The sequence below is a fragment of the Ochotona curzoniae genome, unplaced genomic scaffold, assembly GCF_017591425.1.
Source record: "Ochotona curzoniae isolate NIBS_2020 unplaced genomic scaffold, NIBS_Ocur_1.0 contig_4501, whole genome shotgun sequence".
In the NCBI taxonomy this organism is placed as follows: Eukaryota; Metazoa; Chordata; class Mammalia; order Lagomorpha; family Ochotonidae; genus Ochotona; species Ochotona curzoniae.
The window spans coordinates 11,375,781-11,397,603 of NW_024466307.1; the positions used below are offsets into that span (position 1 = coordinate 11,375,781).

The following is a 21,823-nucleotide window of genomic DNA, read 5'->3' on the forward strand; positions in this document are numbered from 1 at the left end:
TAATTTTTATCAGAAAAGTCAGATATACAGAGAGGAGGAGATCGACAGGAAGATCTTCTGTCCAATGATTCACTCCCCAGGTGGCTGCAACAGCTGGAGCTGAGCCAATCCAAAACCCGGAGCCCAGCACTTCTTCCGGGTCTCCCACGTGGGAGCAGGGTCCCAAGCCTTTGGGCCATCCTCAACTGCTTTCCCAGGCAAGCCGGGAGCTGGCTGGGAAGCAGGGCTGCTTGGATTAGAACCCATATGGGATTCTGGCATGTTCAGGGAGAGGACTTTAGCTGCTACGCTTTCGTGCAGAGCCCTGTTATGTATAATATTAAGGTAAAACTTAGTCTTAACCACAAATGTCAAGCCTTTATGAGTGACAAAGCCTTCTCTCAAAGTGCTGTGGATGAGGGAGTTCTCTTCGCACCCCTGGTTAATGTACACATGTGTAACCCATGGCTGTTCTCCACTTGCATCGCTCACCTGGCCTGACTGAATACCGTGGCTCCAGGGAGTCCACACAGCACGCCAGGCCAATGGGGACACAGTCTGCTGTCCTCTAGGGACTTGACTAGAGGACAGCAAGCCTTCACCTCCAGACTGCACCACCCGTGACTGCAGTAAGCCTCCAGGATGCCAGAGAGACCTAATCACTCCTCCCTCGATCCTCCCAGCGTCTTTAGGGTTCAGATCAGTGCTACAGAGCAGAACCATCACTCCTGACACCAGTTACCATGTCTTGGTGCAGATGCTTATTGAATGAGGCAAGTGAGTAGATCATGTGTGGTGACAAAGTAACCCAACGTCAACACACAGAAAAGACTGCAGTTGAGTCACATCGACCCCGAGCCTCGGTGAGACGCGGCCAGTCTTTAGAAGCTTTCTGTTGGTCACGTCACTTCTGGAGCACACAGTGTGGTGGTGAAGTGGTCGGACCAGGATCTGGGTACGGATCCGTGAAATAGTCTGGCAACACAACATATAACTTCACATTAGTCAGACTCTGGTCTTGCATTACTGTTCTCTGTGGGTGTTTTAAAATGTGAGGGCAGACGGTCTGACACTTCCTTGATGGATAATCTTTGACACATCACCGCTGTGGTTGGATCAGTTTTAATACCACCCAAACATAATCCAGAAAGTAATTAAATGTCTTATCAGGTCATTTATTACCAACTCTTCGGGAGTTAGCGTCTTCGTCCAAATAAGGCGAGGCCTCCAGTTCTGATTGGAACATGCTGTTCTGTGGCCCACGTGAAGTCTGAGGCTGTTGAGAATAACAGTTGAGTTTGTTTGCTTTCTCAGTTTCTCATAATGCCTTTTTATGTGGTGGGTTCCCGAGAGTTGACTCGGTCCACTCGGCAAAGCCAAGTGCGATGAAGTCATGCAGTTGTATTCCCAATTTGCTTTCAGTATTCTGGATAGAATACAATGTACTCTAGAATAAACATTTTGTGATTCTATTAAGCTGTCTTCGGCATTATTTTATGCCATAAAAATGCTTTACATCAAATCTAAAGAAAAATAACTGAATTTTAAGACATCTCTAAATTCAAAGTAGGTCTAATTTTCAAAGGAACTGGATCTGACACTTTCTTGCATCCAGTTATTCCAATGCATTTATTAGCCAGTGGAGGATCTTGCAAATAGCCACTAGAATTAATTTTGCAAAAGTGAGAATCGGGTGTCTGTCACTCCTAGGAAAAATCTCCAGTATTCTGTGATCTCCAATGAAAGCAACTGAGGTGAAGCTACCTCCTGTGGCCAAACTTCTGTGCAGGTGCACGTACATAGCTTGGTCTCTACGCTTACTGGCTTAGAAAGTACTTTTAGAAACACCTAGTCTTTGGGGAGAGAATTAGTTTTTCATTTATATGTTGATTTTGAAAGGCAGAGTCAAACAGAGATTTCCTTTGTGTCTGCATGGCTGGGGCTGGGCCAGTCTGGTTCTTGGCTTTAACAAATGGAAACACCTTCATTTTGCTGCTTTCAAATAAATAAAACATTAAAAAGAGAAAGGATTTTCACTTCTCCTTCCCTCTACTTTGTTGCATCCTCGTCTACTGACTCCTGCTGAGACCAGTGTACAACCTGGCAGCTAAACACCGTGGGAGGACTATCTGTTACCAGGGCCATGCTACCCACGTCAGTGGCACAGGAGATACCCAGGAACCTATTATTTGATAAGTTGCATTATGCAGTACTGACTTATTCCTTCTTCTAAAGAATGAAACAAACAAAAGGCAATGAACTTTTGTCATCAAAAGAAACCTCTAGGAAATACAGAAGCTGGGAGCTGAAAGCAAGTGTAATTAGCCTGCTAGGGAGAGAGCCCCCAAATCAGCCAACTGATCACTGAGATTTAAAAAAAAAATACATGTAAAATTTCTAATGAACTTATCCTGAAAAAAGGACTTAAAAAAATGGACTCTTCAGCCAAATTACCATTAGTCCTCTCTCTTTAGAGGAAATATGGAATGAGACAAATTTGTAGGTGAGTGGAGCATTTTTGTATGTGTGTATATATTATACAGATGTACTGGTCTTTGTCTAAAGCAGAACTAAATGTGGCTGGAGATGAGGTTATGGTAACATAAAATATAAACTAGAAATATCCAAGGCCTTAAATAAAAAGGGCTAATTTATTTATTTGAAAGGCAGGCCAGCAAAGAGAGGGAGAAACAGAGATCTTCCATCCACTGGTTCACTCCCAGCAGCCAGGGCCGGGGCTGGCCGTCTTCACGTGGGTCCCCCTCACAGCTTCGGCTGGGGGTCCGGGCACTTGCGTCTTTGTTCGATGCTTCCCCAAGGGTGGCCTGGATTAAGCCAGCACTAAAGTATGGGATGTTGGCTTTGTCATCAGCGGTTTTACCCGCTGCACTACAACGTGAGCCTCTATGCAACATCTTAACACAGGTTATTCCCCCCAAAAGCTGGCTGCTTCCAAACTTGATTTAATATTTTGCATATTATCTCTCCTTTGCTTGGTAAATATGTTGGCCTCTCCTTTCTGTAGCCGACGTCTTGCGGCTGATTTTTGCTGTTTTGTCAACTGACGTTTCACCTTCTGTTTCACCAGTTCCTGGAAAGATTTCAGAAGTCAGAATCCGTGTTAGCAAATCATTTTGTTAAGGAGAAAAATCCCAATAAAATAAGCATCTCCATTTGCTGTTATTTTTCAAATTTATGCTGTCAAAATATTAAAAACTCCAATTGTAGTATTATGTGATTGAGCAATTAAACACAATAAAAGTGTTATAACAAGAGAAATGAAATTTCTAACAGATTTTACTCCTATAGTGAAAAATATGTGGCAGACAGTTCTTTAGACAATATATTACCATAGTGCCACCTAGTGTCCATCACGAAAACTGTAGGGGAAAAAAAATGAAGCTTGCTCTGCTTTCCAGTGTTTAGTTTCATAATGGGAAAGTATCTCACAAAATGCTATCACTCAGTACAATTCAAGCTTGCCATCACAGCTGCAGCAGCAGAAATTACCTGATGGCATCCGGAGCCACCATGGAGCTTTTTTGGGGGGGAGCTGTAGAATGCTTTCCCATAGAAAATGATATGCAAATTCAAATTATTCATTAGTGAAGACACAAGCTACACGTCACACAACTCACAAGGTGAGGATGCAGTCTGAAGCAGTCAGTCCATTATGACCTTTTCTCAGAAGCACCTCAGCCCACTACTTAATTTGTGTACAATTGCATCATCCAATCTGTCTCCTTCAAGGGGAGACAAATATCGCAGACAGAAGCCAAGGTTTTCTGCATGTCTCAACATATGCTTGGCACAAAGAAACATTATGAAAATGAAAGAAAAATGGAGTTTTGAGCTAAAAGAGAGCTAGAACAACTAGTCTGTCTATTGTCCTGGTTTTCGAACTGTAGGATATAAAGCTCTTGGTTGGATGAGCGCAGGGCCGACTCTGAGTTATTTCACAGCCAAGCAGATTGTACCTGCCCTCTCTGGCTTGCTGACTGATTACGAAAGGGCCTGAGAACCTTAGTCTCCACTGAGGCTGACACCTGGGAGGCGGCTACCCACATTCGGGAAGGCCTTAGACACAGATGCACCTGAGTCCACAGGTGTCAGGACAGAGCAGCAGAGCTGGCTAACAGGGTCAGAGCCTTCCCGTACCCCAGGAAGGCCATCAGCCCCCCAGTCTTCCCATCCCAGCAGGAGCCTGGAATCTGGGCCCCAAACAGCATCTTCACCAACTCTAAGGCTGGAAGCCTCAAGGCAGAGCAATGCCTGCAGAACTCTCAGGGAGACCATTTCCAAGCCACAAGTTTTAACATTTAGCAAGCCTTTAGTCAAGAGTGATGACAGGGAGATGGAAGAATAGGGTGAGGACAAGTCAGAATGGCTGGAGAAGGATTGGCGGAGAAACAGAGAGGGCGTGACCCCGGAAAACAGGAGGGCACAGGCCGAGGGCAGAGGGACAGCTGCAGACTTGGCATGGGAAGGCAGCATGCAGCAGAGCGGTGCTGCAGAAACACTCCCCTATGGGGACTGGAACTCCACCAGCCATCATGTGGGAAGATCGCTGGGAACCCAAGAAGGGAATCCAGCCACAGGACTGCAGGACCCGCTGTACCTACCAGTGAATGCTGGGATAGGAGGTGGGCCAAGTCAGACTGGGCCAAGCACCCACATGCTGTGCGCAAGACTCCTGAGTGGGAAGTGGCCCGACAGAAGAGCTTGGGGAACTCCTCTGTTAGGATACAGTCCCTGTTGGTGAGTGTGAGCTGAGGCTGGGAGCAGCCCAGACCACGCCAGGATTACAGAATTCATTGGCAAACATGTGGATTAGATGAGGCCTAAGTCACAGCACTCATTGGCAGGTGTTAGAGCCAGGATGGGGTAAAGCACAGGCTGTGTTGGGCCAGTTCACATTAGTGCAGAGACTGGGGGCTGGCCAGGCTAGGCTAGTCTGCAGCACGTGCGCATGACTGGAACTGGGGAAGGCTGAGCAAGGTCAGGCTGCAGCAGTTGCTGGTGAATGTTAAGGCCAGGTGAGCCCTGCCAAACCAGGCTGCAGCACCCAACAACACATGCAAGATTCCAGGCCAGGGATGAGCCTGGAAGGGGGTGCTGTGGGGTCTTCCCTGAAGGGCTAGCTCACCACATCTGGCACAGATATGAGCCAGAACAAGTGCAAGCTGGTTGGGCTTTGCCGCAGCATCCACTGGCAAGTGCCAGGATTAGTTACTAAGAATCGCAATATCACTTGGAGAGTGCAAGATCCAGGGCTGGGAGTGGGCACTCCTCTGATGAGCTGCAGCTCCCCACAGTGAGCATGAGAACCAGGACTGGGGGCGAGCCTGACTGGACAAGGTGGCAGCATCTATGGGTGTATATGAGACCCAAAGGGCCATGGGATGAATTGGACCAGTCTGTTGTACACACCAGCATGTGCAAGAACTGAGGCTGGGGAGGGTCTGGTTGGGGTTATCGGGGTTGCCCCAACGAGGCTGTAGTTCCTGCAAGAGTGTGTGAGCAAATCTTTGCACAGTAAACAACAGATAGAGGACTAATATCCAGGATTTACAAAGAGCTTCAGAAACTCAACAACAACAAAATAAGCAACCCTGCGAAGCAATGGGTAAAGTGAATGAGCAGGTTATTTTTCAAGAGAACAAATTCAAATGGCTAATAGACGCATAAGAAAAAAAAATGCATAGATCCCTAGCTATCAGGGAAATACAAGCAAAAACCAACTTGAGGTTCCACCTAACTAATGATATTGACTTACATTCAAAAATCTACTAACGCCTGCTAGTGTGGATGGTGACGTGGGGAGATATCTCCTACTCCACTGTTGGAGGGAGTAAAGGTTAGTGCAGCCATTACAGAAGTCAGTACGGAGAGTGCTAAGACAACTGAATATTCATCTACCATACGACCAAGCTATCCCACTCCTGACAATATATCCGAAGGAAGGGAAATTTGTACAAGAAAGTGATTTGCAATCCTCTGTTCACAGCGACAGAATCCACAATAGTAAAAACATGGAAACAACCCAGATGCCCGTCAACAGAGGGACGGAAAAGGAAACTGGTTTGAGGCTCGGTGGATAAATCATTGCCTTGTAAGCACCTGCATCTCATATGGGTGTTGGTTTGTGTCCCGGCTGCCTCACTTCCCTACAGCTTCCTGCTTGTGGCCTGGAAAAGCAGTAGAGGATGGTCCAAATCCTTACAAACTTGTACCTAAATAAGAGATTTATTTGAAATAAATTTACATGCTCACGCTGTTCTGAAGTGGCAGTGAGGGTGGCCTGCCTGTACAATCCCACCACGGACAGAGAGATTGGCCATGCAGCGCGGGATAGTCTCTCAAACACTCCTGCCTTGCTCTGAAAGAAAGCCGGCAGGCAAAAACACTGCCCAGGGCGGCTGGGCTGTGTGTAGTCAGCTTTGCCTGGAAACTGTGCCTTTTAAAATCCCTGTAGACACTGCTGTTTAAAACCAAAGGGTAAAGCAGAAATTCAAGATACCCTAAATTTAAAAATTATTTAACTCTTCTCTTTCAAAAAACATTTCAAAATTGAGATGTCCCTTGCATCTCAATTTCTATGACCTTATCAAGGTCATTGATAGGCTGCCCTTTCCCCGAAAGCTTTGATCACGCCAGCTACAAGTGAGCTCTTTGATTCCTACTGCCAACTGTGCACCACTACAACAGTGTGCCATTAACACAGGAGGTCCATTGTCCGCGCCCTAGACACCTTGTGGTTCTCACGGTGCCTAAAAGCATTCACCCATTCCAAGAGGAGAGCGCATAAGCCCGACGTTGAGTGAATACTCACCGGAGGAATCGTGGAACAGCTCACAACACTGCTTGTGGAAGTAATGCTCAGAGTTCTTGTTCTATGCTGAGTAATACTTTCTTCATCTCTAAAATATAAAAGAAAAAAACCTCATAATACCAAGCTCATAAAGTAACTAGCTATATCTGATTAAATCGATTTATATTGTTTCTTGTAGGACAACAAAACTTGTGTGTAAAGTATGTCTGAGATACTAAAGTTTCTATAAAGTTTTGTAACACTGTAGTCTAATATTTCATTAGTTTCATTTTCTTATCCTTTATATAGTCACTATCAAAATTTCATACTGGCAGAGTATTTTAGCCATTGGGAAAGCAGCAGAGGATGGCTCAAGGCCCTGGGTCCCTGTACCCTTGCAGGAGGCTCCTGCTGCCAGATCAGCTCGGCTCTGGCTGTTGGGATCATTTGGGAAGTGAACCAAGAGGAGTTCTCTGTCTCTCCTTGCCTCTGTAATTCTTTCAAATCAAAATAAATCTAATAAGAAAAGTTTTAGCCAACAAAATTTACTATTGCTCTACAATTTGTGTGTGTCTTTTTCATTTCTCTTCTTTTACTGAACTGTACATATTTCTGCTTCTTTAAATTTATCAGACTCTTTCTTGTCACCTTGCTAAATAATGTAGAAATGAATGGCATCAGAGTGCTGAGTCTATTCCATTACGGTAGAAAATAGTGTTGCTTTTCGCACTGCTTGAAGTTAACAGACATACAATTTACATGAACTCAGACAATATTAACTTCTTGTAGTCAATATTTTTCAGCAACAACTACTCTGCTAACAAGCTTCACCCAGTATGGATCGAGGGAATAAAGGCAGCTAACTACTCCATTCTCTCTCTAAAAGATACCAACCCTTTTTTGTAGGTTTTCTTCCCACAAGGTTAAACATTATTCTGGAGGGTATTCTGGAACAGGTAGACCAAATGAAGCAGAATACACTCTCTACAGGGGCAGGCCTCCTCCAGCCCTCTGGAAGCCCAACCAGAACACGTGAGCACTCCCTCCGGAGCCTGCCTGAGCTGGCACAGTGGTCTTCTGCTCTTGGATCTGGACCAGAGTGTACACTGCGGCTTCTCCTTCTCACGTGTGTAGTCTGGAACGAGACACCACTGCTGTTCCTGTAACTCCACCGGCAGTGGCAGGAGATTTGGGGACTTCTCCGATCTGTAATTGAGTGAGCCAGTCTGTACACAGATGGCCTCCAACTTCCAATGGTCCAATTTCAGGTTTTTTGATTCTATGGTGGCTCAAGGAATAATACACATTTGTCAAGAAGCACCTTTCAAATACTGATCTTCAACTGGGTTAGCAACATGCAGTACCTTGCTTCCCAGGATGTTGTGCTGCACCTCCTAGTCAGCCACAGTCACGAGGGTGGGAGGTGGGTTCTGCACGGAGGCCTGTCACCGTTGGATGCTCGGCGGGCTGGGTGCAACAACTGCATTAAACCTGCCAGCCGCACAGTTACAAGGGTGGAAGGCGGCTTTTGCGTGGAGACCTGTGCATGCTTGGTGGGTTGGGTGCAGTGACTGCATTAAACTCAGGATGAGTTTATTAACACACACCCACTGGAGGTTGAGGAACACCTGTAACTATTTTCTGTTGATTTTATTTTTTCTAGAGATCCCAGACTAGTACAGAATCCTAAACCAATGTACTGCCTCTTCTTTCTCTTTTTAAAAGGCAGATTTACATACGGAGAGGAGAGACAAGAAAGATCCTCCACTTGCTGGTTCACTCTCCAATTGGCTGCAACAGCCAGAGTTGAGCTGATCTGGAGCCAGGAGCTCTTTTGGGTCTCCCACATGGGTGCAGGGGGGCCCAAGGCCTTGGGCAGTTCTCCACTGACTTTTCAGGCCACAGACAGGGAGCTGGATTAGAAGTGTAGCAGCTGAGAAACAAACTGATGTCCATACTGGATGCTGGTGCTTGCAGGTGGAAGGCTAGCCTGTTGAGCTGCCATACTGACCTCTTTTAAGCTTAATTTTCCTGGTTTAGTCAAATGATAACAGACTTGAGGCTTAAGATGCAGAGTTATATGCACAAAACTCCCATGGATCTGCCTCATAAACAAAACTACAAAAGCTTTAAAACATAAGTCTGAATATGTAACAGGAAATGTTTAATAAAACTGTCCTTAAAAACATGACTATCATGATTTCAGCTTTACATGAACAGATGGCTTGAAATACCAGAGGAAACTCACTGTAGATCTTAAACACAGCACATTCACAGCGTGTTTTACACATTTATATTATTATCAAACATACATGTGATTATGAAAATCTGAGGAATAATTCTCATCTATCCAAACACTTATGATTTTATCATGAGACTTACAGTAACACTTGGAAGTGTTACTTGCATCATCAGCTTGTATTATTACGAGGCAGAATTCCACGAGGCTTAGCCATCAGGCAGCCTAGAATTACATCATATAAAAAGAAGGATATTTTGAGTTTTAAAGACCGCCCCCCGCAAAAAGCTTTTTGAGTTTCACGCTACACACCATCGCAGCAGAATTCTCCGTCATGTCATTTGCTTTTTCCTCCCCAAAACATGAATTTAACAGAATCAAAGAAAAGCACTGGTCTTAAGTTTCAAGTCAATCAATCACTACAACATACCTGAAAGGCCTGAACTCCTTGTTCAGCGACGACAGGGGAATCAGATCGGGACAGTGGTCGTCGCACTCGTCAGGGCCAGCAGGGACTCCTCCGGGAGCAGCCTGTCCGTCCCACACTGCGCCAGTTTCAGTTCTGTCCTTCTCCCCAGGAAACTCGGGCACTGAACTGCTTTCAGCGACCTGCCCTTCGATTTCCTCTAAAGCTTGACTGACACCCGTCATTTCAAAGGCAGATGCGCCAGCACTGTCACCTGACAGACTGTCTTCCTGTATTTGCTCGAGTTCTCCAGATGACCTGCGACAGTGGCCACTTGGCTCATCCACAGAGCTCTGTTTACTTCCGATCTCCGACCTACAGACCTTCCTCTTCTCTGACTCCTCTTCGTCAGAAGGTGAAGAATCCGAATCCCCCTCTGCCTCAGCATCTCCGTCATCTGGCCCGGCTGGGTGAAGCAGTTCATCATCCGCCTGCATGTCCTTTGTGTAACCGCTGGCAGCCACCTCCACGTCTAGAGAATCTTCCCTCCTAGGCAAGAAAAGGGGTCCAGAGCACAAAAGGGAGAGGAAAAAGGGTCCAGGGCAGAAAGGGAGAGAAACGCATGTTTATCTAAGTATCTATTATTCCAATAAATTGTTTTCCAGGCAAGTTTAATACTGCACAAATTTTAAAGGCTTTCCTTTGCCTACAATTTAATACTTTGCAATTAAGTATGCAAATATAAAAGACAGACACTGTCCTTTTATTAATAAAATGACATTCTGCAGCACATATTAATAAAAGAGTTATAGAAAATTCATTTTATACTTACTAGCTTGGTAAATTTACAACAGGGCTAAGGTCTCTTCTAAGTTATATGAACCATTCAAAATCAGAAAATATCTTAATGTACAAAATTAAATGAGAAAATGAAGTTTCAGTAAACCTTTGGTTTGATTCTTTACGAATCTGTTATTCACATAGCACTCAAAAAAGTTCTAAATTTAGAAAGAAACCGTATACATTCCTTCCCAAAATTCAATAATTATCTCAAAGCACCAAAAGCAGGCACTCTTCTTTCTTTTATTGAAAAATTTACTATTAATTATTTGAAAGGCATCATGACAGACAAAAAGCTCTTTCATCAGGTTCACTCCACACATGGCTGTAACAGCCAGGGCCGGACTTGGCTGCAGCCAGAAGCCTGGAACTCCCCGGCATCTCCCACGTGGGTACGGGGGCCCAAGGTCAGCTACCCGACCAGAAGCACCACAGCTGGAACTGGAACTGGCACTCTGCTATGGAATGTTGCCAGTGTGGGCAGTTATTGAACCCACTGTGACACAATGCCAGTTCCAGGGCAGGCATTTTCAAGTTCTAAAAATCTCACTTAGATGCTATAGGGCAATGGCCCTCAAAAAGAATTTATTATGTGTCAAAGCACATAATACACAATTTTTTAGATGAAAATGTAACTTTTAGAACTAAATAACCAGCTATTTTAAGTAACGCCAAGCACAAACCTGATGTCACTAAATGTCGGGTAAAGCTCACTTTCATAGTTGAAGCGCTTCATGAAGAACTCTCGCACACACTTAACATCTCTGTCGAAATACCTGGAAAAGAGTGATTTCTGAGACAGCCATGTTGTGGTGGTCTCCATTAGCTGGTGATAGCTTATCATTTACTACTCTACTGCTTGTTCTAGGAAGAAGAAAAGACACTGGGGAAAACATAACCAGAGTTTGCTAGCTTTGAAAAATCCAGCAAAGCTCGAGGGGGTAAGCTTCTCAACACAGCTAGCAAACTCAAAGTTTCCAGGAGCACGACTCAGACTGTGAGATGCACCAACGGAAGGAAGGTGAGCGTGAACCTCAGGAGAGGTCAGCGTGCACTCAGCTCCTTAGTTCCCCGGCCGGCTGGCTGCGTTCCCAATGGCAATCCATACCACAGCCTCTAGCAAACTGGACAAATCAGACAAAAAAGTCAATTAAAGACTCCTTAGAGTTTAGAGACTACTGAGTTATGTTTATGATACTAGCAACAATGATCATACATATTAGTAGCAAAGCTAGGCAAATGTGAGAACTCAGGAGGGTAGATAGATGCGTGCTGGGGCTCAGCACCAGGGCCCTGACCTGCTGCCTCCCATGCACATTAGCAAAAAGTGGGATGAGTAGAGCAGCTGGACAGCTGGAACTCAAACTAAAACTCCGGAGATTCCAAAATGGTAGCTTAACCCACTATGACACAATGCCTCATGACCAGGTTTAAAAAAATGGGAACAAGGTAAATTTTTTTTCCTATTTTATGAGGAATATTTTAGTATTTTAACATTTAGCAACAGGAAAATGCTTATAGGCTTTGAATCAGCTACTTCAAATGAGTTACTGACCCAAACGATTGCTTTATAAAACTGGGCTATTACGGGGGAGGAGATGATTTCGTCACACCCAAACACACTCAAATCCAGTCAGTTTCAGCACATACCATTCAGCATTGGGATGAGAAGTGGAAACCATCTGCGGAAAATCAATCATGGTGATATGGTCATGTTCATCCAAAATGAGATTGAATTCATTGAAGTCTCCATGAATCAGCCCATGATTCGCAAGTCTGACGATGAGTTCCATTGCTTCATCATACACAGAGGCAGGATCTTCAACATGGTGGATCTGACATCTGAAAATATTTTATACATGAACACAATATTTGTACTCATTTATGATTTTAACATGTATGCATATGAACCTACATTATTTCAACCATCTCCCCAGTCCAGCACCTGTCTGCTCATTCTTACTAGCATATGCAACACTTCTCAAGCCATAAAGAAACTAAGTATAAAAAGTCACATGCTAGTTAGTCTTCATTTTCAGCTATTATTGCATTCTTTTTGTTTTGTTTTGTTTTCTCTCTTTTTTAAAGATTTATTTGGGGGCTGGCACCATAGTTCAGCAGGCTAATCCTCTACCTTCAAGCACAGGCATCCCATAATCGGCATGGGTTCATGTCCTGGCTGCTCCGTTTCTGACCCAGGTCCCTGCTAATGGCCTGAGGAAGCAGTGAAGGATGGCCCAAAGCCCAGGGGACTTGCACCTAAATGAAAGATTTATTTGAAACAGATTTACAGAGACATGCAGAGAAAGGGAAAGATTGAGATTGAGAGAGAGAGAGAGAGAAGCTTCCATTTATTGGCTTATTCCATGGGCAGCCACAGAGCCAGCACCAGGACTGGCCAAAGAGAGGAGCTTCACCTGGCTGGCTCTCATGCATGAGTGGCGGCTCAAACCTTGGGCCATCCTGCACTGCTTTTCCCAGGCTTCTAGCAGGGAGCTGGATCAGAAGTGGAACAGCTGGGACACGAATTGGTGCCATGTGGGATGCTAGCCCTGTAGGCAGTGGCTTCTCTTGCGCCACCCCACGCCAGCCCTGGTCTTCTTACGCGTGCTTTCTCCAGTTCCTTCCTCCCCTCTCTAATGAGCCCAACTCAGACAGGCGTTTTACATCCACCTCTTGCCAAGATCACCAATGACTTCTACGCTGTAAGGTCAATTCCAAGTCACCATTTCTGTTCTCTGCCCTCCCTGCTTTCTTCACTTAGCTTTCGGGACACAATCACATCTTCAATCTGAGAACTTTAACTTTCTCTTTTGCAGGATATGTTTGTAGCGACTGAACTTGGTTTCTGGCTTCAAACACTATGATTTCAATCTCAATGGCTTCCTGGATTCTGAAAAGTTTACCCTGCCCAGAGCGGAATCCCCGATTCTGCCCCATTCTCTCTTAGCCCTCCTGCTGGTAAGCAGCAACCTCATTCCTCAATTAATTTGTTACTCATGCTAAAGACCTTGCTGTCATTGTTGACTCATCCATTTTTTTCCTCTCCTTATCTAATCCCAAACCAACTACGCTGGTTCGAACTGAAAAAATGCTACCAGGAGTTGACCACTTCCACCACGCCTTGACTCTCACTGCATTACCCGCTACCATCATCTCTTCTTCTGTATCCTAACAGTCTCCTAATTCTGTATTTCTCTCTCTGAAGTCTCTGTTCACAGCAGCCAGAGCTATCCTAGGAAGACAGGGTATCTCTTCACTGCCTCCTGAACTTCCAAGGTTTCTGCCTGAATCAAAATGAAAAATTCTGGAGCCAGGCACAGTAGCCTAGTGGCTAATGTCCTCGCTTTGCATGTGTTGGGATCCCATGAGGGCACTGTTTATATCCTGGTTGCTACACTTCCTTTCTATCCCTGCTTGGGCCTGGAGACATGTTGAGGACGGCCAAAAGCCTTGTGTCCCTGCACCCATGTCAGAGATCCCAGAAGAAGCTCCTGGCTCCTGGCTTCGGAACCAGTGGATGGAAGATCTTCCTCTGTCTCTCCTCTGTCTCTCCTTCTGTCTGTAAATCTGACTTTCCTTTAAAAAGAAACAAATCTTAAAAAAAAAAAAAGAAAAGAAAAGAAAAGAAAATTCCTGCACAAGGGCTCACAGAATGTTAAATGGCCTGGCCAGCTGCTCCTACTCCCACTGCACTACTTGCAGCCCCACCCCTCTGGACAGGTCACAGATCCGTGGCCGAGTGGCTTAAGCTCATCCCTGACCCATGCGCTCTCAATTTACCTGGAATCATGTCTTACGCTCCTGCAGTTTCTTCAAGTCGCTGCACTGATGCTCTTCAAGTCGACCACTATGTGAAACAGCAGTGTCCCAGCCCCACCTTCAGAACTCCTACCTTTCTTGTTACCCTTTTTAATTTTTATCCAGACCACTTCTACCACTTGCAGGATCATATTTTCTTGTTTAGTTATTTATTGCAAGTCTCTTTCCATCAGGATGTAAATTCCACCAGGAAAGCACTCAGGTTCCCCGCTGAGTTTGAGCATAACCGACTCTTAATAAACACTGAGGAAATGAGTCAATTACAGAGACTGCAAAGTCTGCATGATCAGGAGGAAACCAGATTTTCCATTTTCTACGTCAGTGTCTAAGCTGCCCCCAGCAACAGTGGATTCCGTTTAGCAAGGCACCTGAAGCCCGGCTGCAGGACGGCGCTCACTTACAGGGGATAGCCGCTCATGAGCTCCATGACCACCGCGTGTCGGTTGTAATCAATCGGTTTTGGAACAGGAAAGTTCCTCTCGTGTAATGCCTACAACACAATAAAACAGGCAAAAGCTGTGAAATAAGTCGTTTTCTCCTTTTCAAAGACTAGTTAAAAGCATCTTCACAGAGGGAAACGCAGGGATCTCATAGCCACTGTTCTCTCCCCAAATCGCTGTAACGGTTAGACCTGGTCCACACTCATACCAGGGGCCAGGAATTCCTCCTGGGTCTCCCATATGGGCAGGTGCCCAAGCACTGTGGCTCTGATCTGCTACTTCCCTAGGCACATGAGCGGAGGTGTGGTGGGGGCTGTACCGACTGGAAGCAGAGCAGGTGGTATTTGAACGAGCAACCCGATACTGGGTGCTGGAGTTTTAAGCAGTAGCTTAATCCGCTTTGTGCAATGCTGGTTCCCGCTGGCTTTGTTTCTGAGTGAAAACTCTTTTGAACATGTTTGTCAGCTCAACAGCATATGATAACCTTAAAGATTTCAGGATTTCTCTAGGATTTGTAGTATAGCCTAATTTTCAAGTTATAGCCTTATTTCTTTTCTCTTGGGAGACACGGCAACCTGTTTCTGTTCCTCTAATGCAAGCATGTGACACAGCTTTTGGAAAATGCTCAATAATTCCTCTCAAGCTGCTTAACTAAGACACAAACTGTTAGTTTAAGACAAGAAAGACACGAGATACAAACTAGAGCAACTCACTCAAACACGTCCAACTCCCCACAATCAGCTGCTGATTCACTGAAGTAGATTTCAAAAAATCCAAAATTTTACAAAATGAAAATAAATGATAATAAAGTTTCCTGGACAGAATAAAAAGCACACATTGCTATTTTCTGTTAAATATGGTTACTGAAGATATTTAATTGGGTTAGCAATTTTTAAAAATAAGCTTTCACATATTTAGACTGGCAAGCTGATATCTGTTGCACTGTGTACAGGTGGCAGTCATGTGATGCATTCAACTAGCGGAAGACACCTGTAACTGCATCCTGAACACTGACATCCCACTATTACACGTCTGTGAGGGAACAATTCCATTCGTTATTCTAAGCTACTCCATGTGCTAATATTATAGGACACCCATTACTTTTACGCAGCAATAATAATAAAAAATGCCTTCACTTGGAGTAAATCACTACAATAACAATCAACGCAGTTCAAAGGGAGTCTAGAGATTAGGTCTAGAGGCATGGAGATGGGGGGCCAGCACACGGAAGCTTGTCACTAGGCCTTTCAACTTCGTGTATTATGTACTGAGAAAAATGTAGAAAGACTTAAAAATTACCTTCATGTAGGCAAACTCCTTCATGGCAGAGAGACGAGACAAGTAAAGCCAAGACACGCTGTGCCTGTGCTTGTGGTAGTCACGCTTGTTTTTCAGATTCCGGAAGGAGGTTCTTCCCAGCCTGTGGAGCTTCAAGGCAAACTGCTGTCCCTCCTCATTTGCAACGATATAGATGTCTAGAGCCAAGAGTGAAGCGGCCTCAGCACTGCACTGAGTTACAAACTCGAACTTGGTCTGATTTTGATCAACTTTTCAAATTGATTTATTTTTAAAAAAGATTTCCTTATTTGAAAGGCACTGTCACAGAGGGAGGGGGAGATGGGATGTTTTCCATCCACTGACAGCTCCCCATTAGCTGGAGCTGGCCAGGCCCAGCCAGAACCCTGGATTCCAGCTGGTTTTCCATGTGGGGCACACACTGGCCACCTTTTTTTCTTTATAAAAATTTATTAATTTTCTTTCTGAAATGCAGATTGAGAGAGAGAAGGAAACAGGGAGAAAAATCTTCAACCACTGGTTGATTTCCCAAATGGCCACAATGGTCAGAGCTGAGCCAATCCAAAGCTAGCAGTCAGCAGCTTCTGCCAGGTGTCCCGGCTGGATGCCCTGGGCCCAAGCACTTGCGCCAGGGCCCACACGGGATGCTGGTATCACAGGCAGAGGATTATTCTACTGAGCCACCACGCCAGGTCCACATGGGCCATCTTTTGTTTTCTTCCCAAGCACATTAGCAGGGTAATGGATAGAAAATGGAACAGCCAGGACTTGAATCACACAGCCTATGTGGCATGCCAACATCATGGGTGGCAGCTAGCCCAGATGTATGCCAAGGCCAACCCTTTAAAAACATTTCTTTCCTAATATTACTAGAAATTTTTGGCAAAATTCTTTATATCTCACACATTCACCCCTTTACGTGAATTACCACCCACGATCACAAGCCAACCCCTATGAACATCTACCACAAAAGAAAGCGGAGTTGCCGCTTGTCACAGGTCACTGTTCAATGCACATTCCACTGTAAGTCAGAGCAATCCATTCAATGAGAAAACATCTCGTTGCTCCCTAGTGTGCTGAGAGGGGATTTAGTATCTTTCTTTTCTACATCAGGAAGTTCAGCTCCTTAACTGCTTTATAATGAGCAGCACTGAATTGTTACCATCAAAACAAGATATTATGTGTAAAACTGATATTTAGGCCACATTTTCATCACTCATGAGAACATTTTAATGATTAAATTTCTGTTAAGAAACAGGTTCTAGGGCCCAGGGCAGTAGCCTAGTGGCTAAAGTTCTTGCCTTGCATGTGCCGGAATCCCATATGAGTGCCAATTCTAATCCCGGTGGCACTGCTTCCCATCCAGCTCCTTGCTTGTGGCCTGGGAAAGCAGTCAAGGACCCTGCACCCACGTGGGAGACCCAGAAGAGGCTCTTGGCTCCTGGCTTCAGATTGGTGCAGTTCTGGCTGTTGCGGCCACTTGGGGAGTGAATCATCGGATGGAATATCTTCCTCTCTGTCTCTTCTCCTCTTTGTATATCTGGCTTTCCAATTAAAGAGAGAGAGAAAGAAAGAGAAAAGAAATAAAAGAAACAGGCTCTACTGCAATAGCAGGTCAAGCTGCCACTTGCAATGCCTACATCCCATACAGGGCAGCCCGCTCAGCTTCCTTCTAATGTGCTTGCAAAAGCAGATGACAGCTCAAGCGTGTGGTCCTCAGCACCCACATGAGACCTGGTGGCGTTCCAGACTCCTGGCTCTGCCCTCATCCAACGCCTGCTGCTGTGTGCTCCTAAGGAATGAACCTGACGATGGATGATCTGTCATTCTGCCTTTCAAATAAAGAAACAGGGTCATAAGGGTAGGGCCTGACTTAGCAGGAACAGTGTCATTAACAGAGGAGGCTTGAGAGACGCGGAGCAGGCCACGGACGGGTTGGGATGGCAGCCGTCTCAGGAGACACCACACCTTGAGACTTTTAGCCTGTACAACTGAGAAAATACCACAAACTAACACATTCCCCAGTGAGTCCATTTCTAAGAATGCCTGCATGGAGACATGCACCCAAGAGCGTTCACTCCGGCACTGCTTACCAAGGAGCAGGAACAACTCCAGTTAGTACAGCAGCGACGTGTAAAAGCAGAGCACAAAGGACTATGGCACACACACAATCATGGCCTGCTCTACTCTCACCTGGTCTCCTAAGGAATACTTAAGTATTTATGCAAAGTATTATGCTGAGCTATTTTAAAACACTGTCTTTTCTGTGAGCTATACGTACTTATTTTTGCCTGTTGGTCATATGGCTATGCTGCAGAACTGTTTTGTGAGGTTTTTAGACATTCACTCTCTTCTACCTTGTGGCACACACATTTTTAACTAATACAAATGTGTACTCATCAGATGTGAAATAAGAACAAAGAAAATATTTGTCAAAGTTTTCAGCTGTCAGAGAAAAATGACTTCTTGCTGAAGGACTTACGCAGAACACAACTTAACCTACTATAGGCGAGGGTATGTTCACAACCTTTCCCCATCTGCTGTTTAAACATTGAAAAACATTAAAATCAAAACAGGAATGCCTTTCAAGTGGAAGTACAGACTAGAGCGAAGAAAATACTCCAATGCTTCTGTTACAGCACTGACCTGATTCTTTGCCGACGCCCATTTGGTTTCCAACAGACTCGACCACCTGTCTAGAAGAAAGTGTCTTCAAAGCAAGGTAGTCATAGCCCGCGTTTGTCAGCCGATAGCCCTGCACAGCTAGACAAAAAGGGAGAATTTCACGTTTAGAACTTCAATTTATGTATGCGTGTATCTGTTACTCCCCTCATTTTCACAGCAAGTATTCTGATTCTATCTCCTAAAAGTCAGGATCTGTGACAGGTCTGAGGACGCCTGCTGGTCTGTGATGCAGTGCCAGGGTGAGCCCTGTGGCAGACTGTCCTTTTCAAGGCTGGTTGCAATGCACTCCCTACTCCACTTACTCTGCGGTGCGACCTTGCCACTCCTGGCTTCGGCCTCACTCCTGGTCCGGGTGAGCCTGACGCCCCTGACAATCACAGTGTGACAGAAGTAAATGGGCCCTACTGCTGCCTACATTTGTTAGTGCTCTATCTAGTCTGCCAACTTCCACCTTTGCCTTTTGCAACACCTGCTGTAGCGGAAACCAATGACCCAAGAAGTCACAAAAGGCGCCTTGAAAAATACTTACTTTTGGTACGCTCCCAGGCTACGAGTTTATGCTTCACTAACTCTCTCAAAACTTTATTGCAGCCACCATGTTTAAGGCTGGCTATGGACGCAATCAAACTGCAGGGAACGATCTCGTGGTTCTTCATGCCCATTTCAACCTGCAATGCAAGGGACCACTGTGCAGTCACAACACCCTCCAAGAGACACGTGCGGGGACACGGACTAAGGCCCCTCCCAGGGCATCGAGTGACACAATCTGTGGCAGCCTGTCAGTGACCAGACCATGGGCATGGGGCACACCACTAATTTTAAAACAAAATTACTCGCTTCTCTAAGCATGCTGCCAATTACAATGTAATAAATAATCGCCAACATCAAACCTCCCCTGCACTTCAAGGCAAGGAATCCCGAGTTCCTGATGCACACAGCGACACACGATAAAAAAGTCCCCGCTGACATCTAAACAGCTGCTTTGACAAATCACCAAATGGGGCTAATGTTCTCGCCTTGAAGGAGTCATATGGGTACTGGTTCTGATTCCCGCAGCCCCACTTCCCATCCAGCTCCCTGTTTGTGGCCTGGGAAAGCAGTCGAGGACGACCTAAAGCCTTGGGACTCTGCACTCTCGCGGGAAACCCGGAAGAGGCTCCTGGCTCTTGGCTTCAGATTGGTGCAGCTCCAGCCGTGGCAGGACAGAATCGGGGCATCCGAAAGAACCATACACACCAGCCTCACCCAAATCCTGCTCCGCGGGCTCCTTGCCCCGGTTCCCGCTCGGCTCTCTCCACCGGGGGAACCCGACGCGCGGCGGAGATGGACGCGGGAGGACGGGGACGGAGGCTCCTTACCGCTGTCAGGACCCTGAAGTCGTCCCGGCTCAGGTACCGCAGCTTGGCCACATTCACCTTGCCCATGGCGGCGTCCTGGAACACGCTGGCCGGCTGGAGGAGTGGCGGCGCGTACGGCACGTCACCCGGCGCGTGTGAAACGTCACCGGGCCTTACGTCACCCGCGACGGCCGCCCGCAGGCCCGCCGCAGCTCTCTTCTCCACGGAAACGGGGGAGTAAAATGTCTCCTTTGTCATGAAGCTCCTGGCGTGGCACAAAGGGCATTTTATCTGTCATCCGTTTTGCGTGTCACTGAGTTGGTGGACTCTAAATGACCTCCACAACACACCATTTTTTCTGGTCGCTGTGTTCCGCCTCAGGTCCCTTTATGCAACACATTTGCTCCCTAAACTGCGCCTCCTGGCGACGCGCGACGGCGAGGCGCCGCGCCTTCCTGCGCTTGCGCCGTGCACCGAGGCTCAGGAGTGCGCCTGCGCCTACCGAGCGTGCCCACAGGGGCGGGGCGATGACGTCATTTCTCGGCGCTGGTTTTTCCAGAAAGTGGCTGTTTTCCTGGCTCCGGGCTGGACTGTGCGAGTAGGATTTGGAGGCCAGGAGTGATTTACCCTGGCTCTAAAACGCCAACCCAAACTAACTGCAGTGGGATCGTAAGCAGCTTTACACCCAGGCGAACGGACACGCCCTCTGCTCGTCCTCTGACGTCAGGAAGCGCGTAGCAGCTACCACAACGGATCTATGACGTTGTGTGTCTGGCTTATGTCATGAACTCATATTTTAAGTCTTTAAACGACAAATTCCTTACTCCACTTCTCACCTGTGCATGTGGATGTTACACTCTGGGGCCTGGGGAGTTGGTATTTCCACAGTTCCGCCTTTCTCTGGCTTCCACAGGCCGAAGGACAGGTTTCCCCCTCCCGGGCCCATCCTGCTTTTGCTGCTCCGTCCCAACAGCTAGACCCTTCCTAAGACGTAGAGACAGGCAGATGAGTGTGGTGTCTCTCCGGCCGGGGTACTGGTGCTCTGAAATCTTGCAGTGCAGAAGGAAGAAGAGCCCTTTATCCCCCCTACATTCCAGACTCGAGCTGTTTGCTACTCGATGCAACGCTCCGGGATTTACCATGCACAGCTAATGAACATCTGCAGTTATAAGATTTTTCCTTCTTGTACTGAACAAAACATGGAAAGCCTTTAAAAAACCAGGTGACTAACTTCTACACCAAGAGTGGCGTGGTAAACTGTGTGTGTGTCCACTAATTGAGCGCTGTAGCAGACACTGGTACTGTTTCAGACTCCGTACATTACGTCTCAGATGGGCTTCACACAGCCCCCACTGATGGAATAGGATGAGGATTAATCACACTGGATGCAGTTCAATCTCGTAGTTCAATATTAACTTTTAAAATAAAACCATCTATAAAATCAGACCACCAGAGTAAAGGTAAGTGGTTAAAGTTGAGTTTGTTATGCTGTTCTGCCCGAGTATTCCATACGTAGTGATGACAAGCAGAACGTATGACATTCTTCACTCAGTGTTTATCAGATGCGTAGTGCACATGCCAGGTCCTAGCTCAGTCCTGAGCCTTACAGTAAAAGTGGCATGTGGTGGGGGATTTAAAAGAGTGTGTAATTTAGCTACAGAGCTTGTCATTTTTTTTTTCTTTTTTCAGATCCTGGTCACAATACATGTCTCCCTCTCACACTCACTCCCTACCCTTTCAAAGCTACAGAGATCTTAGCTGTCCACAGATCAGAGTTCAAACATCTTTGGGCTAGTATTCAAGATCTTGAGCAGTCTGTGTTATTACTGTCAAAAAGCTGGGTTATTCTTCCTTGTACAGCTCTCTTGGCTCATCACTGCATTTTCTCTTGTAATGCCTCCCTCTTTTTTTTTTTTTCTAATCATGAATATACGAGTTCTACTACCAATATTCAAATTCTATTCGTCT

At 45.9% G+C, this 21,823-nt stretch overlaps 1 protein-coding gene across 1 annotated transcript; it reads right to left on the bottom strand.

Annotated features, from left to right (window-relative positions):
- Positions 1-1,788: 1,788 nt before the first annotated feature.
- Positions 1,789-19,972, bottom strand: RIOK2 (RIO kinase 2). The gene is made up of 10 exons (XM_040986086.1): positions 19,877-19,972; positions 19,048-19,186; positions 18,480-18,596; positions 15,837-16,012; positions 14,499-14,587; positions 11,926-12,117; positions 10,959-11,051; positions 9,460-9,984; positions 6,812-6,899; positions 1,789-3,070 (listed from the first exon to the last, which is right to left on the bottom strand). Exons 1-10 carry the CDS (start codon positions 19,940-19,942, stop codon positions 2,906-2,908), a joined length of 1,650 nt encoding a protein of 549 aa, XP_040842020.1. The 5' UTR covers positions 19,943-19,972; the 3' UTR covers positions 1,789-2,905.
- Between the last annotated feature and the right edge of the window lie 1,851 nt (positions 19,973-21,823).